The sequence below is a fragment of the Hemitrygon akajei genome, chromosome 7, assembly GCF_048418815.1.
Source record: "Hemitrygon akajei chromosome 7, sHemAka1.3, whole genome shotgun sequence".
NCBI classification, from domain to species: Eukaryota; Metazoa; Chordata; class Chondrichthyes; order Myliobatiformes; family Dasyatidae; genus Hemitrygon; species Hemitrygon akajei.
The window spans coordinates 73,254,230-73,270,764 of record NC_133130.1 but is presented as its reverse complement, the minus strand read 5'-3'; the positions used below and the strand labels follow the sequence as shown (position 1 = coordinate 73,270,764).

Below are 16,535 nucleotides of genomic sequence, written 5' to 3'. Positions count from 1 at the left end.
GAGCTGGTGGGGGTGCTGTCAGGCAGGAATTTCAAATTAAGGCAAAGAATTTGAAAGTGAACGTAAATGAGACGGTACATGAGTCACGGACAAACAGGATTGGCCATGAATTAAAGGAGTTCACAATTATGAAAAAGTAGAATGAGAAAGTGTGGTCAGGAAGGAATGGATTCTGCAGGTCCTGACACAGACTGATGGCTGCTCCGCCAACCGGCTTTGCTCTGTCCACCACAAATGCCGGATCTCCCAGTGGCTACCGATTTCAGTTCCACTTCCCATTCCCATTCTGACATGTCTGTCCATGACCTACCTCTTCATGAAGCCAAGCTCAGCTGGGTGGAGCAGCACCACGTTTTCTGTCTGGGTAGCCTCCAACCCGATAGCATGAGCAGCAATTTCTCTAACATGGCAATTACTGTCCCTCCCCCTTCTCTCTTTTTTCCATTCTGCTTTCTGGTTACCTCTTCCCTCCTCCCCCTCCTCTCCTCACCTGCCCAGCTCCTCCCTCTAGTTCCCCTCCTCCTTCCCTTTCTCCCATGGTCCACTGTCCTGTCCTATTAGATTCCTTCTTCGTCAGCCCTTTACCTTTTCCATTTACCACCCCAACTTCTTTACCTCATCCTCCCCCTCACCTATCAGCTTGTACACCTTCCCCTCCCCCTGCCTCCTCATTCTGCCTTCTGCCCTCCTTCATTTCCAGTCCCAATGAAGGATCTCGGCCCAAAATATTGTCTTTATTTCCTTCAATAGATGCTACCTGTGTTGCTGAGTTCCTCCAGCATTTTGTGTGTGTTGTTCAAGAATGAATTGATGCAGTAGTCTGGAGGCACAGTGAACACATGGATGACGTTTCAAATCTAGATGGGGGGGGGGGGTGCACAGATCAAATGTCAGGCAAAGTGGAACTGGGCAATCTTGATATCATTTCTATGTGCTCACATTGAATTGCCAGACACGATACACAGTGCAAACAGTTTGGTTCAGCTTCAGACAGTAGGAACGGTCAAGGGTGGAGGCCTTAGCATTCAGCTGCTCATTCAGTACTGGACGAGGTAGTCAAATGAGTTGAGTGTTGTTTGTGTAGATGTGGAAACTGATATTGTTTCTTTTATTTTTGGATGATGCAGCTGAAGGTCACATAAACAGGAAGGAGCTGGCCCAGAGTCTTAAAAAGTTAACAGTGTGGATAAAGTTTTAGAGACAGTGGTAGGTGATTCTATGTCTACAACTGGATAACTAAGAGGGTCATGCAAAAGTAATCTTTAGAGGAGAAGGGTGTGATCATTGTAAGAATAATGAAATTCATGAACGTGTCTTTGATCAGAGCTGTCATGGAACAAAATGGAAAACTGTCCTGCTCTATTATTTACTCCCAGTAAGAATAAGAGGCCAAATTAGAAAGGAGTTTCTGTGCTTCTCAATAACAATCCTCCTAGCAACTTTGTACTTTTCATAACAAAGGATAAATGGAACTCTTTAATAACCTTTAAAGGAGAAATTTATTATCCAAACTAGTTAATGTTCCATGCAAATCAGTATCGATGTTCTAAGAATGCTTCATGTCTTTTATATTACAGATTATTGTTCTTAATTAAGCAATACATTGTTTTATTGATTTACAATTAGTGCAAAGTAGAGCTTGCCTTAGTATACAATAAATGTTATAGATGTGCAAATTAACTCTATTGTTATTTCACAACTGAAATATCTGGTTTCCATTTGTAAATGTGACTGTGAATCACCCTGATGTAGATCAACAGTCTCCTACAGCTCACCATGAAGATATGACTATTAATTACACTGTCACACACACAAAATGCTGGTAGAACACAGCAAGCCAGGCAGCATCGATAGGGAGAAGCGCTGTCGACGTCTCGGCCTGAAATGTCAACAGCGCTTCTCCCTATCGATGCTGCCTGGCCTGCTGTGTTCTACCAGCATTTTGTGTGTGTTGCTGTTTGAACTTCCAGCATCTGCAGATTTCCTCGTGTTGACTATTACACTGTAAATTGATTTATTTATTTATTTATTATTATTTTATTTTGTTTTTCTTCTGTATTATGTATTGCATTGAACTGCTGCTTCTAAGTTAACAAATTTCATGACACATGCCGGTGATAATAAATCTCATTCCGATTATTTTCAGTTTCAGGTGTAAAAGGAGGTATTCATTTCTTTTTGAGCCAATAGGACACATGGTACAGATGTGCAGAAATGGAAAGCAATGATTTGCCAAATGCTTTCCTAAGGACCCAATGAGAGATAATCAACTTGAAATGTCAATGCTTCTCTGTCCACACTTTTCACCATTCCAACATTCTCTGTTTTCGAATACAGATTCCTCCAGGGGTTTTCTTCCAAGGAATTGTGCTCAGTGGTACCTGCACTGAGTAACATTAAGGTCTACTCCACAATTCAATCCACGCTCATACTCAAGTTTCATGTGGTAGACTTCACAACTTTCATAAGAGATCAAGAACACAGCCTGAAGGAGATGTAGATCTGATCACTTGTTGCACCACTTCACACTTCTGAAAATTGGGATAGAAGCTATTGCTTGTCTGGCAATGACTGTTCTCCTTGATGGAAGAGGAGAGGAGAGATGTCTGGGGTGGGAGCAGTCTTTGATTCCACTGGCTGCTTTTCTGAGGCAGAAGCATAGACAGTGAATTCCAGATACTCTAAATCATTGAAATCAAAGGCATCTTAAGGTAAATTAAAGCTTTGTATAGTGGTTGATAGTTCTCCCTCCATTCAAAAACATGTCAAGTGGAGAAAATCTACACTTTGATTTAGTGAGCAGCTCTTTAGTCACAGGAGGAAGATAAGGAGATGCCCAATGATGGTGATGCTGTTGAAACTGTCTTCCTGCCTGATTCCTATCCAGAATGCTGACCTGCAGGTTTGGCTCTGTGTGGTGGTAGGCCCATTTGGAATGTACTCCAGTCACAGGAACAAGCTGACACAAGTCTCACTTGATACAAGACAAAGGGCACAGCAGTCAACTTCGGTTAAATCTCCAAATGTCCCTGACATTCAGATTAAATACATAAAATTATAAATAAAAATTATATCACTCAATTAAACCTCAATTAAAACATTACAGCACACACAAATAATTATAATTTACCTCATTCTTCCTTACAGCCATAGCACCTCCATTATAAATGGTCAGACTGCCAGCAGACTCTCAGCACAAGTCCTGGTGTCCAGTGGTGAAGCACACCGGGGCTGTTGATGGACGAGCTCAGTCAGCAAGTTTGTACAGGGGTTGGGACTTACAGCTGGCGCTTTGCTGCATTCCAAGTAAGTTCAATCCCAAGAAAGGAATTTAGGAGAACCCCCTTTTCAGAGGTTGGTGAGAATCTGCATGACATTTTCTGCATCATGAAGGGGAAGTACATGGATTTAAAAGAATTGGTGGGGAGAGTTGAGAAGGAAGGTAAACCTTATATAGTTATAATGAGAAATACTCAAGTGCTTGGACTTGGTGGTGAAACCACACTTGGAGTACAGCGTGCAGTTCTATTTGTAGGAAAGAAACCATTAAGCTGAAAAGTGCAGAAAGATCCATGAGGAGGTTATCAGGATTGAGGACTTGAATTACACGAAGAGACTGGATAGACAGGGATGTTCTCCCCCAGGACATATAATGCTAAGGAATAACCTTATGGAAGGAGTTTCAAATCGTGATGGGCAGATAGACGGTGAACATACGTAGCTTTTTCCCCAGGTAGGGAAGTCCAAAACCAGATGGCACAGCTTAAAGGTGAGAAGAGAAAGATTCAAAAGGAACTTGAGGAGTCAACTTTTTCCACACAGTAGGTGTTAGATGCATGGAACCATGTGCCAGAGGAAGTGGTGGCGTGATGGATATTACAATGTTTAAGAGACATGTAGACCAGGTACATCAATAGGAAAGGTTTAAAGACCTATCGGCCAAATGCAGATAAAATGGAACTAGCTCAGATAGATAATTTGGCCAGCGTGGATAAGTTGGGCCAAAGCAACTGTTTCAGTGCTGTGATTCTATCAAGGTCATGAGCCTTGATCAGAAATATAATAATCCAATTTACTTTTTCATTGTATCCATCAGTGGATATATAAACGTTCACTATATCGCAGTATGTCTGACAATAACAAACAATACCAATAGGAGGAGGCACTAAACAGGATTTCAGATTCACCAACTCCTAATCTGATTTTTGCTTTAATTATTCATCCCTCTGAAAACTAACTTGCTTGTTATATAAATATTAACAATTAATAAATTGTCCAGGGAATCATTTGACCAGGGGACAGCCACAGTTACATGCTGGATGATCCATTGAACATCAGCTCTGGCAATCAAAGCAAAGGCACTTCAATCATATGAGTGTTGCATTAATTAGTTACTAGTTCATCCTCCTCAAAAACATGGCATTAAGTCTTGCTTTAACATCTGTTTGTAGATAAACAAACAATCAGCCTAAGATCTGTCACAGAAACACTTTCTCCTCGCCCACTAATAAAATTCTTGAATGTCTCTATAAAACCTCTTTGCCTTCTGTGTTCTAGGGAGAACCATCTCATTCTCCACCTAACCAAATTCCCACATTCTTGGCAACAATATAGTTAATTTCATATTACCTTAATAAAAAAGGGAAAAGACTAGCGTCTATATATATGGTATCCTTTAAATCCCTAGGAGATACAAAGGTTTAATTAAGTACCAGTTACGTATACCTAGATTGTAATCTAAGGGCATTTTAATCTTGTCTGGTGAAATCAACAAAGAAATGTATTACCGTATATTTAGCCTCTGTCCTCCTTCATTTGTTATTCAAAATTACACAGAAAGGTGCAGACATTTGGAGGACAACCGCAGGAAATTTGTTGGAAAAACACACACACACTGTTTGACATCTTCACATTTATTCACTTTGCATACACAAAACTGCATAATTACACCTTTAACTGCAAAGAAAAATAATCTAGTGCTTTAAATTCACAAATCAGTAATCCACATTAGAAACCATATTGTTAAACTACAAATGATTGGAGATATATTTAATCACAAAAGCTTAAATTACACAATTTAAACATAATTTAAGATAGCAGACTTATCTCAGCAACCAAGAAAATTAACGTAAACCATCATTTTTCTCTCTTAGTTGAACAATACCGTTACCTATATTTATGTTACTGATAACAAAGAATTAAATAAATTGGCTTAGTTATTAGGTAAACATTCTTTTTTAAAAAGTGATTGTTTTATCAGGTAAGCTTTCTCCTCCAGCACAATACAGTTGCCAAGCAAGAGTTTGTAGAAGTGCAGCAGCTTCTGGATTCCACCCCCTCCCACCCCGACTTTATTCAGCCACTCAAGGACTTCCCATCAGAGGACAATGCCTCACATCCACACACATCAGTGGAAATGTGTGTGGTGAGACACTGGGTATGTGTGCAGGAGCCAAGTTGGGCACTTCCAGTGTATTGCCAAACGATAAGTGAAGCCACAGGAGTTTTAGTAACACAACTGAAATGAGAAGTGTTTGCATTTATATAGCACTTCTACCATTCTAAGGCTCCTCACAGGAATATTCTGAAACATAATCTATCACCGATATTATGATGAGTTAAAACAGCAGGTTTTAAGGAGCATCCACATCTCAATGACTTCCTCTTGTCTTACAAGGTACCATTATGCCCTTTTCCAGCCTGCTGCCTATCCCCAATTTCCGTCACTGGTTCATTGGTGGCCGTCATCTTCAGCTGTCTTTCTCCTCAACTCTGAAATCTACTCCCTAAACCTCACAGCCTTCCTCTTCTGAGACCAAGGGCTTTAGTGAGGGAATTCTGAAGGCACAGCCATCTCAGCAGGAAGCCAGGTATGTGTGGTAGAGTGAAAAAGGAATTCATAGAGCTGTCCAAGGCCAGAGGAGCAGGAGCTAGGCTACAGGGATTTCAACTTGGAGAGCAGCTTTCCACTAGTCCAGCTAAAGCATCACTTTTTTAAAATCAAAGAACACATTTGCTAAACCGAAATACAGTTGAAAAAGAACTAAAATTAGAAAGTACTGACAACTGGAACTGAGGTCATCTCAAGTAAAGATTTCCAAATTATACATTCGCTTAGATATATAACTGAACCCGAAGGAATGTAATTTGTCTCATTATGATTTGCTCTCATCACGTTCAAAATGTTTGCAAAGAAGTATTGATATCAGATCCTACATTGCAAGGACTCCTCAGTAAAACAAAACAAAAATTCTCCTCCTTAATGGCCTCAGTAAAATACAATTCAAATTTAGTTAGCTGGAAAGACGACTCATGCTAAGAAAAACCTGTTCTAAATGGACTAGTCAATTATTGCTCCTGCATCGCAGCTTTGAAAAAAAATGGGGGCCTGTCCTTTGCGTTATAGTCAGGCTACAGCTGGCGGGAGAAGAACTTACTGCCAACATAATGGACATACTTCTGGATTGGATTGGTTTTGGGATAGTTTGAAAGCCCAGGAGGAAGAAAAAAAAACATATTTCAGTGCTCAAAATCTAAGCAGAAGTAAGCAATTAATGAGTGTGGATGAGTCTCCAAGGTGACCCTAGATTACTGAAAAACAGATCAATTTGCTCCTTCAAAACTCCAGCTCCCATTTTGTAACCTCCTTGGCTGATTCACTGTCCAGTAATCTTAGTTTTGCTTTCCCAGCCTTTCATTTTACATGAGAGTTTTACAAAAAGAAACCATATTAATTATGGCTACAGAATATATCTGAAAGTGTGATGCTCATTAATTCAGGCCAAAGTAATTTTTTTTTTAAAAAAAAAGCCACAGAAAAATCTGAGGCTTTTGCCTTCTTACCTTCTTTACATGCAAGACTTCCAGCATTTGATTGTTGAAACATACCCTCACAAAAAGGCTGTCGCATCTGTCTTTGTGGTTCTCCAGCCTCAGAAGATACAAAGGCAGACCCAGTTGGGGAGAGCGATTCTATTCAACATGTTACTAAGGGATACCAAAAGTGTGCTCCGGCAACCCTGCACTGCTGCATATTAAATCACGACCAGGACAAGCAAGGACTCTTTGCTTTTGTTGATCATTTTCATTTGATTGAGTTCTTTTTGGGTTGTGGGATTTCTCACTTTCATTTCTCTTCTCGGTGCATAATTAAGCTTAAGGCAGTCAAGTCAGGACAAGTTTGAAGAGAAGCCAAAAAAGAGACAGTACACTTTAAGGCACAGGATTTATTAACAGCACCATGCACATTTGAAATATTTTCTTCAAATGAGAAAATGCTTTAGGCATTAACAGTTGGCACATTTATGCATAATACTATACAAATAGTAACCTATTACTTCAGGCATGTGAAAACAATAAGCTCCCCATCTGGGAGACAGGCCCACAATGCCATAAGAATTAATGTTTTAAAAAATAACAAACTTTAAAAGTTGATTGTCACTAACAGGTGTTAAGCCTAAAGATCTTACACATTTAAACTTGTGTTCAACCCTGCTCATCATTCGTTCCATCGTGCTACTGGTGTGTTGGTCAGGGAAATGGTCATTGAGATCGGTTTTGACATGATTGACATTTAACTTTTATTTGGAATGTAATGAAATAGCTTATATGATGGTTGATAATGAGATGATACTGACATTGGTAGCTGTTGGGCAAACTTGCACATAACTTAATCAGGGATATACAGAGAGCACCAACTAATTACAGGCCACAGGGTTTACATGAGATATTTTCCACACTCACAGCATGGATTCTTTTGAATCCTGATCCACATGACCAGAGGGAGCAAGTGGCTTTTCAGTGTAAGAGACAAGTGGGGATGTTTCATTCTCTGAACTGGGGTTAGCCACAGCTTCCACCTTCACATCTGTTAGATCTGATTTCCCTGTGTCCAGTTCCTTCAGGCTGGTGTAGTGGAGGATTCCTGCTCCCAGAGCATCTCCTTCTACGTTAACCACTGTGCAGCTCCGATCCCTATTAGAAAATCAAATTAATTCAAAATAGAGTCAAATATTTCGCCATTTTCCTCCCCCTCCCTGCAGTTGCGTAAGTAACAGCAGGTTTTGACCATGTAGTCAGGCAACTATTCCCTGGGTGAGCCCTGAGAGGAAGTTTCAGCTCATTTTTTTTACTGAAGGCATCCCATTCTGAGTCAAACTCCAAACACAGTCTGAATTTCCTACTCAGATTACAGGACATCAGAAACAGTAAAATTATAAAGCTTTCTTGGGAACATGAATGGGGCTCCTGTTCTGCACAGATCCACAAAGGTCTTGTCATGTGAATGACTGACACGGTAGTTCAGTTTCCTTAGCAATGTACCAAAAGGTGCCAGAAAGAGCTCAGTCAAATTTCTAGAGTGAGCCAAAATGACCACAAAATAGACTTTGTGGTGTAAATATTGCTCAAACATCTAGGCTATTCTTCCTTAAGTAGTTGTCCAGGTGTGGTTTCACCAAAGTCTTCTATCGTAGTAGTCAAGTCTTCCCTCCTTAAAGACTCTATCCTCCTTATAAAAAGCAGCAATTTGTTTGCTTTCTTAATCATTTGCCATTCCACATGCTAATTTTCTTCTGTTGGAAGTAAATTTATTATGTCACCATACACAACCTGAGATTCACTTCCTTGTGGCAATCACAGTAAATGCAAGAAACACAATAGAATTAATGAAAGACACACAAAATGCTGGAGGAACTCAGCAGGCCAGGCAGCATCTATGGAAAAAAGTACAGTCGATGTTTTGGGCCAAAACCCTTCGGTGGGACTGACTGAGCCCAATAGGATGGAGAAACAACCCAAGTGTAATAGACAACAAACTGTTCAAATACAAAAAAAAAAGAAATATTAATAAGGAGTAGCAATAAATATTTTGAACATGAGATGCAGAGTCATTGAAAGTGAGTCCATAGGTTGTGGGAACAGTTCAGTGTTGGAGCCCAGTCTCCCTCATTCTAGCTTAGGTAAACGAGGCTAAGCAAAGTTCTGTTGCCAAAGTCCTGAACCTGTTCACTCATCACTGACTGCTCACACGACACAACTTTCACAGCAGGTCAGCACTGTGGTGCAGTTAGACGGCCGGCAATCTTACAGCTCCATATCCTAGTGCTATGTGGAGATTGCACACTCTTCCTGTGGCCACGTGGGCTTGATCTGGTTGCATTCTACTTCCCAAAGAGGTGTGGGTTGGTTCGATAGCAACTGTAAATTGCCTCTAGTGTGTTGGGTAGGATCAAAGAATTGTTGTCTCGATTGGGGAGCATGCCTTATGAAAACAGGTTGAGTGAACTCAGCCTTTTTTCCTTGGAGCGATGGAGGATGAGAAGTGACCTGATAGAGGTGTATAAGATGATGAGAGGCATTGATCGTGTGGATAGTCAGAGGCTTTTTCCCAGGGCTGAAATGGTTGCCACAAGAGGACACAGGTTTAAAGTGCTGGGGAGTAGGTATAGAGGAGATGTCAGGGGTCAGTTTTTTACTCAGAGAATGGTGAGTGCGTGGAATGAGCTGCCGGCGATGGTGGTGGAGGCAGATATGATAGGGTCTTTTAAGAGACTTTTGGATGGCTACATGGAGCTTAGAAAAATAGAGGACTTTGGGTAACCCTAGTAATTTCTAAGGTAGGGACATGTTCAGCACAACTTTGTGGGCCGAAGGGCCTGTATTGTGCTGTAGGTTTTCCATGTTTCTAAAGAAGAGTTTATGGGAATATGGGAAAAATAAGTTAAAGTGGAAATTAGTGGTAGAATAGAAGCGAACACAGACTCAATGGGCCAAGTGGCCTTTTTCTAAGATTTAAGGAAATATGGAAATAAATATGGAATATTTTTTCTTTCTTGTTTTCAAAACCCTCATGGTTTTTCCATTCTCCATCCCTGTTAACTCCTTCAGTTCTGCAAGACACAGATTCCTCGTTTCCGACTTCCTTCACATTCTCATTTTCCATTGTGCCAACCATGGTGCCCGTGTTTTCAGCTGTTTGGAATTCAAGTTTTAAGTTTCTTTCCGCCTTTAAAACTTCCCTCTTTTAACCATTTCCAGTGACCAGACCTGAAAGCTAATTTTGTGTGTGTGTGGGGGGGGGGGGGGGGTGCTGTCAAATATTGCTTGCTAACACGACGGGCATGTTCAAATTAATGAGCACTGCCAACCAAGAGAGAAATGAGATTGGGCACTACCTAATATCTAACACCACTATTGGAACACCAACACACAAGTTTTATTGAGGTCCAGCACAGTGGACGTAGGTGAAAAATGGCTATCTCAACCCCAACTAATTATAGGTGAAGGATCAAACAGTAAATATATTCTTCCAGTTATTCCCAAATATGTATGTTGTATCCCACATCTTCTTTATCACTGCTGTGAGAACAGGCACCAGATTAGGTCTTAAATCCATTGAGGGCTCCTTACACTTACTGAATCCCTCTTAATTACAGTTATTAACTCATATATTGCATCCAATTGCTCTCTCAGTATTTTAGGGCAAACACTAAATAACCAGGAATCTTGTTTAATTGACTCCTCTTACTCTCTCCAAGATTTGTAATGAAGTAACACATTCTGCCCATGCTCATTAATTCGTCATCATTAGGTTGCATCTGGAATTTCCAGTTGGCGGACGATTTCCCTCCACGCCGCTCAGTCCCGACACTTGTCGTTAACATCCTTGTTTTGATCCTTTATTGAGACTGACGTATTGGGAAATCATGTACTTGGCAGGTTACAGCAGTGGTTTCTGCTGGGTGACTTGAGTGACCACCTCTCTTCTTGGTAGATCATCTGCTTGCAAAGCAACCACTGTCTTCCAAGGTTGTAAGCTCTTCTGCCTTTCCCTCCAGTCACAAGGGACCCTTACCAGCGGGGTCAGCTGGACCTGGGGTGCTTCGCCGCACCGTGCTCTGGGCCGGGTGTTGCAGCAGCCGGCGGCTGTGGTGGGGACACCGGGGATGGAACAGCAGGGCCTGGGCTCGAAGTGGGCAGGGTGGGGAAGGGCTGTGAGCAGACATCGCAGGCAAAGGCGGGCTCCCAGGAAAAAATAACAGGAAACACATTTTCGTCATTAAGATCTTGTCCAACCCTCCTTTGGAAGAGACGTGTTCTCATGGTCCTGCTGTGTTTCTCCCACCTCCACCTCTTCCGCCCGCCGCTGCTGCTGCTATCCCGTCACCATCTTGAGCAGTTCAACCCACGGTGTCATTACTTAGAACAGATTATCGTCATCTCCTGATTCATTGATCGATAAAATGCTGAAGCACAATAAAACCTAACATGCTGTCTGATTTGGAATTCCTTTGAAGATCATGGCAATAAAAAATTGACATTGTTCACTGTCTCTGCTCGGAGAGATAGGTGCAAATAAAAATCTAGCTTGACATTTCCAGGGGATCTCACATTATCAGAAGTGCCATCTTTCAAATGAGATGTTTAAACAAGGGCCCAATCGGCATTCAGGCGGCCATAAATGATCCTACAGCACCATAAGAGAGCAGGGATGAACTGAATGAATTAAATTGACTTTATTACTTACATCCTTCATAAACATGAGGATAACGACAAACTACTCCAACGACTCATCGATGAAAAGAGGAAAGCTTTCATCACCTTACAAAATGGCCGACAATCGGCTACCGAAAGGAAACGCTATCAGGAACGCAAGGCTGCAGTCCAGAAGAGCACCCGGAACCTGAAAAGCCAATGGTGGAGGAAGAAAGCTCAGGAAATCGAACAACTAGCAGATGCCAACGACACTCGAGGCTTTTTCAACGTGACTAAAGCTATTTTTGGCCCATCCACTCACGGTCAAGCCTCTCTCAAAAGAAAAGATGGTTCAACCATCCTGAAGACCAATACTGACATCAATTCTAGATGGAGGGAGCACTTTGAAGATCTTCTGAATCAGACCATCTCATTTGACAGGAATGTGATTAACAACATTCCAAATCAGCCCGTTGACGACTCCCTAAGCAAAATACCAACACTTGAAGAAGTCAAGGAAGCCATCAAAACCTTGAAAAACAACAAGGCCGCTGGACTCAATGGAATACCAGCTGAGGTCTACAAAATTGGAGGTAACCTGCTTCATTACCAACTGCATCAACTTCTCATCAAGATCCAATAAATGAAGACGTACCAGCAGATCTTAGAGACTCAGCAATCGTTACCATCTACAAAAGGAAAGGCGATCATGTCTGAATGCGGAAACTATCGTGGAATTTCCCCGTTAGCAACAGCAGGAAAGATCCTCACTCGCATCATGAACAACTGGCTCAAGTCTTCAGCCGGGAAGATCCCTCCGGAGACACAAGCCGGTTTTAGACCATCATGTGGAGCAATCAACATGATCTTCACAATGCAATCTTTGTACATGTCATTCATTGACCTCACCAAATCCTTTGACTCGGTATCGAGGGAACTCCTATGGGATGTCCTATCCACCTATGGATGCCCTGAAAAGTACATTCGGATCCTGAGACTCCTCCACGATAGCATGCTTGCCACAGTCATGGTCAGCAACAGTAACTGTGAGCCTTTTCAAGTCAGATCAGGAGTAAAACAGGGATGCTTGATTGCCCCAACTTTGTTCACAATCTTCATTGCGACAATCATCCACTTCATCAAGGATAACTTACCCCCAGGAATCAAAATTGTCAACAGAACAGATGGCAGACTTTTCAATCTTGCCCGTCTCAAGTCTAAAAACAAGACATCTACGAGTTCCCTCATCGAGTTCCAATACACAGATTGTTGCAGCTCTCTCAGAAAACCACCTACAACAGAGTCTGACTGCCTTCAACCGTGCATACACGAAACTTGGACGTACCATCAATTCCAAGAAGACTCAGATCACCTACCGACTGTCACCAACTGAGACAAATTGGATAGAACCAACAATTCAACTTGGTGAACAATCCTGGAAAACGTGGACCACTTTCCATATCTTGGAAGTCACCTCTCCTTCATTGTCAACCTTAATGATGAGATTCAACATCATCTTAAATGCGTGGAACAGCTTTTGGACATCTCTGAACAAGAGTCTTTCATGATCGTGACATCCAAACAGACACCAAAATGTTAGTGTACAAAGCTGTGGTGATCCCAACGCTCCTGTATGCATCAGAAACCTGGACAACATACCAACGACATCCGAAGGCAGTTGAAAAGTTCCATCAACGCTGTCTTTGAAACATCTTAAATATCAGCTGCGAAGATAGAAAAACCAACGTTAGCGTGCTAAATGAAGCAAAAACAACAAGCATTGAAGTCTACATCATCAAGAACCAACTAAGATGGAGCAGTCATGTCGTTCAGATGAAAGACGAACATCTGCCGAAACAAATCTTCTACTCCCAGCTTAAAGAAGGCAAACGTAAAAGAGGCGGACAACAGAAGAGGTTCAAAGACGTCTTAAAAGCCAACATGAAGAAATGTAACATCAACAACTGAGAAACCAATGCCAAGGACAGGAAACTCAGGGAAACCATCATCTGAGAAGGATCAGCAACTTTCGAAGCCAACAGATGTGCAGAATTAGAAGAGAAGAAAATGGAAAGAGAGGTAGCAACAACCAAAGCCCGATCTGCCATCTGGAACTACCTGTGCTGAATGCAGAAGAACTTTCAAAGCCAAGATTGGACTCATAAACCACTTGAGAGCCCATAAATAGATAAACAGAATGAAGATCATCATCCTCGACCTCGAGAGATAGCCATGATGACGACGAGGAGTAAAAATCTTTACAATACATCTCTGTCTAAATGTGCAATGTGAAATTTATAGTAATTTTTAAGAAATAGTATGTACAACAGGACAGTCAATATAACATAGAAATACAATTGAATCAGTGTGAATCTGATGGCCTGGTGGATGAAGCTGTCCCGGACCCTGTTGGTCCTGGCTTTTATGCTGTGGTACTGGGTGGTAGTAACTGGAACAGTTTGTGGTTGGGGTGAGTTGGGTCCCCAATGATCCTTCAGGCCCCTTTTACACACGTCTTTGTAAATGTCCTAAATATTGGGAAGTTCACATTTATAGATGCGCTAGGCTGTCCGTACCACTCTCTGCAGAGTCCTGTGATTGAGGGAAGTACAGTTCTCACATCAGGCAGTGATGCAGCCAGTCAGGATGCTCTCAATTGTGCCCCTGTAGAAAATTCTTAGGATTTGGTGGCCCATACCAAACTTCTTTAACTGTCTGAGGTGAAAGAGGTACTGTTGTGTTTTTCTCACCACACAGCCGGTATGTACAGACCACATGAGATCCTCGGTGATGTGGATGCCGAGGAATTTATAGCTGTTCACCCTCTCAACCCCAGATCCATTGACGTCAATAGGGGTTAGCCCATCTCCATTCCTCCTGTAGTCCACAATCAGCTCCTTCATTTTTGTGACATTGAGGGAAAGATTGTTTTCTTGCCATCACTGTGTCAGGGTGATGACTTCTTCTCTGTAGGCTGCCTTATTATTATTTGAGATTTGGGCAATCAATGTAGTATCATCAGCAGATTGGAGCTGTGAGTGGCGACACAGTCATGGGTATACAGAGAGTAAAGGAGGGGGCTGAGGACACAGCCCTGACGGGCTCCTGTGTTGAGGGTCAGAGGTGAGGGAGCCCACTGTTACCACCTGCCGGCGATCTGACAGGAAGTCCAGGATCCAGCTATGAAGCCCAGGGTGAAGGCTGAGGTCTCTGAGCTTCTTGTCAAGCCTGGAGGGAATTATGGTGTTGAATGCCGAACTGTAATCCAAGAACAGCATTCTCACATAAGCATCCTTCTCCAGATGTGTAAGGACAGTGTGTAGAGCAGTGGCTATTGCATTGTCTGTTGATCGGTTCTATCGGTAGGTGAATTGTAGGGGCTCCAGTTTGGGTGGTAGCAAGCTGCAGATGTAATCTTTGACCAGACTCTCAAAGCATTTGCTTATTATTGAGGTGAGTGCCACAGGATGCCAGTCGTTCAGACATGTTCACTTGGTTCTTTTTAGGTACAAGGACAATGGTGGATGTTTTGAAGCAGGAGGACACTCTGCACTGGGAAAGGGAGAGATTAAAAATGTCTGCAAACACACCAGTTAGTTGTGCCGCGCACATCCTGAGTACCCGCCCTGGGATGCCGCTCGGTCCCGCAGCCTTGCAACTGTCCACTCGTTGAAAACACCCGAGTACTTCAGCTCAGATGACCAAGGTGCAGGTCACATCAGTGGCTCTCCTTGGGTGATCAGTGTTGGCAACATCGAACACAGTGTAAAAAAGATTTAGCACATCTGGGAGCGAGGCAGTGACGTTGGCAGCTCCAAGTCTGCGAAGTCTGTGATGGTGTGCGGACCTTGCCATAAGCTGCGTGTGTTGTTGGTGGAGAGATGTGTCTGGATCTTGTCCCTGTATTGTCATTTCTCTGCCTTGATGACTTCACATAGATCATAGCTGCATTTCTTGAGTTCCTGTTGGTCACCTATTTTGGTAAATAAGACTATCTTTTAACTCTGTTGCCCATGTGCCCAATCCTGTTCACTCACCACCTGTTTGTCAGTGGCTTGCACAGATTCAAAATTCCCATTCTGCATTCAATTCCCTCAACTGTCAGGTCATTCGCAACTTCACTTACTCCGTCCGGCCCTGCCAGTCATGACTTCTCCACTTCTAGCTCCCCTACCATCTCATTTTCCACCAATGCTGAACTGTTGGACAACTAGATTATCATCACATTGCTCTTGCTGGGAACTTTCTATGGGCAAATTGGTTCCTGTAATGGAACATTACCCATAGCTTTCTGGTTGTGTGGGGATTTTCTGATGCACTGCAGCCATAAAGGGTTATATATGAACACAAGTCTCTTCCTTTGAAGGGCATTGAGTTGAAAATCCAGGAATTCTATTTTTGAAAGAAGCCTCTGCATTTGGATTATAGCACAATGAAATCATCTCCTTCCTTACCCCGAAGCCACCAAGCAAGGGTTGCTTCTCCACCAATGTTCCCAGCTTCTTCGGAGTGGAGAAGGGAACACATTTTGATCAGACAATGTTAGTTTTGAACGACTGAGATTGCCCTCTGCAACTGTTTATTCATCTTTTATATTTAATATTTGCGGTACTATTACCTTATTATATTCATTCAACCAATGAGGACAAGAACAAACCATTTTGCTCTCTGAGTCTGCTCTGTCAGTCAATGTGATCACTGCTGATCCTTTCACTTCATGGTATTGATCCAAATCTTGAACATACAAGGTCAGAGATGCAGAATCTCAGAGAATTCAAAGATCTGTGGAGATTACAGTGATCAGTAAGGTGAAGACCAACAGGGATTAGAAAGCAATTGGGAATCTGTTTTTCTTTGTTTCAAAAACAGTGTCTCTGCTGACCTGAGAGCCAACACAGGCCGGCAAACAGAGTGTGGCTGGGTGAATTGAACTGGTGCAGGGGGAGTTCCTGCTGGCTACTTGTTGTGAGTAATCACTTCCTAGGCAGCAAAACTTTTCCATTTCCCAAGTGGGAAATTACTCAATGGGATTAAAATTAGGCCTACCTTTGAAGAAAAAC

General features: G+C 42.2%; 1 protein-coding gene across 2 annotated transcripts in view; it reads right to left on the bottom strand.

The window, feature by feature from the left end:
* Positions 1 to 4,897: 4,897 nt before the first annotated feature.
* slc1a4 (solute carrier family 1 member 4) overlaps positions 4,898 to 16,535 on the bottom strand; it is a 226,404-nt gene continuing 214,766 nt past the window's right edge. For both annotated transcript variants that reach the window (XM_073051234.1, XM_073051233.1), the window contains one exon: positions 4,898 to 7,974. In XM_073051234.1, coding sequence (XP_072907335.1) covers positions 7,740 to 7,974 — 235 coding nt within the window. In that variant the 3' untranslated portion in view covers positions 4,898 to 7,739. The remainder of the gene's footprint in view (positions 7,975 to 16,535) is intronic.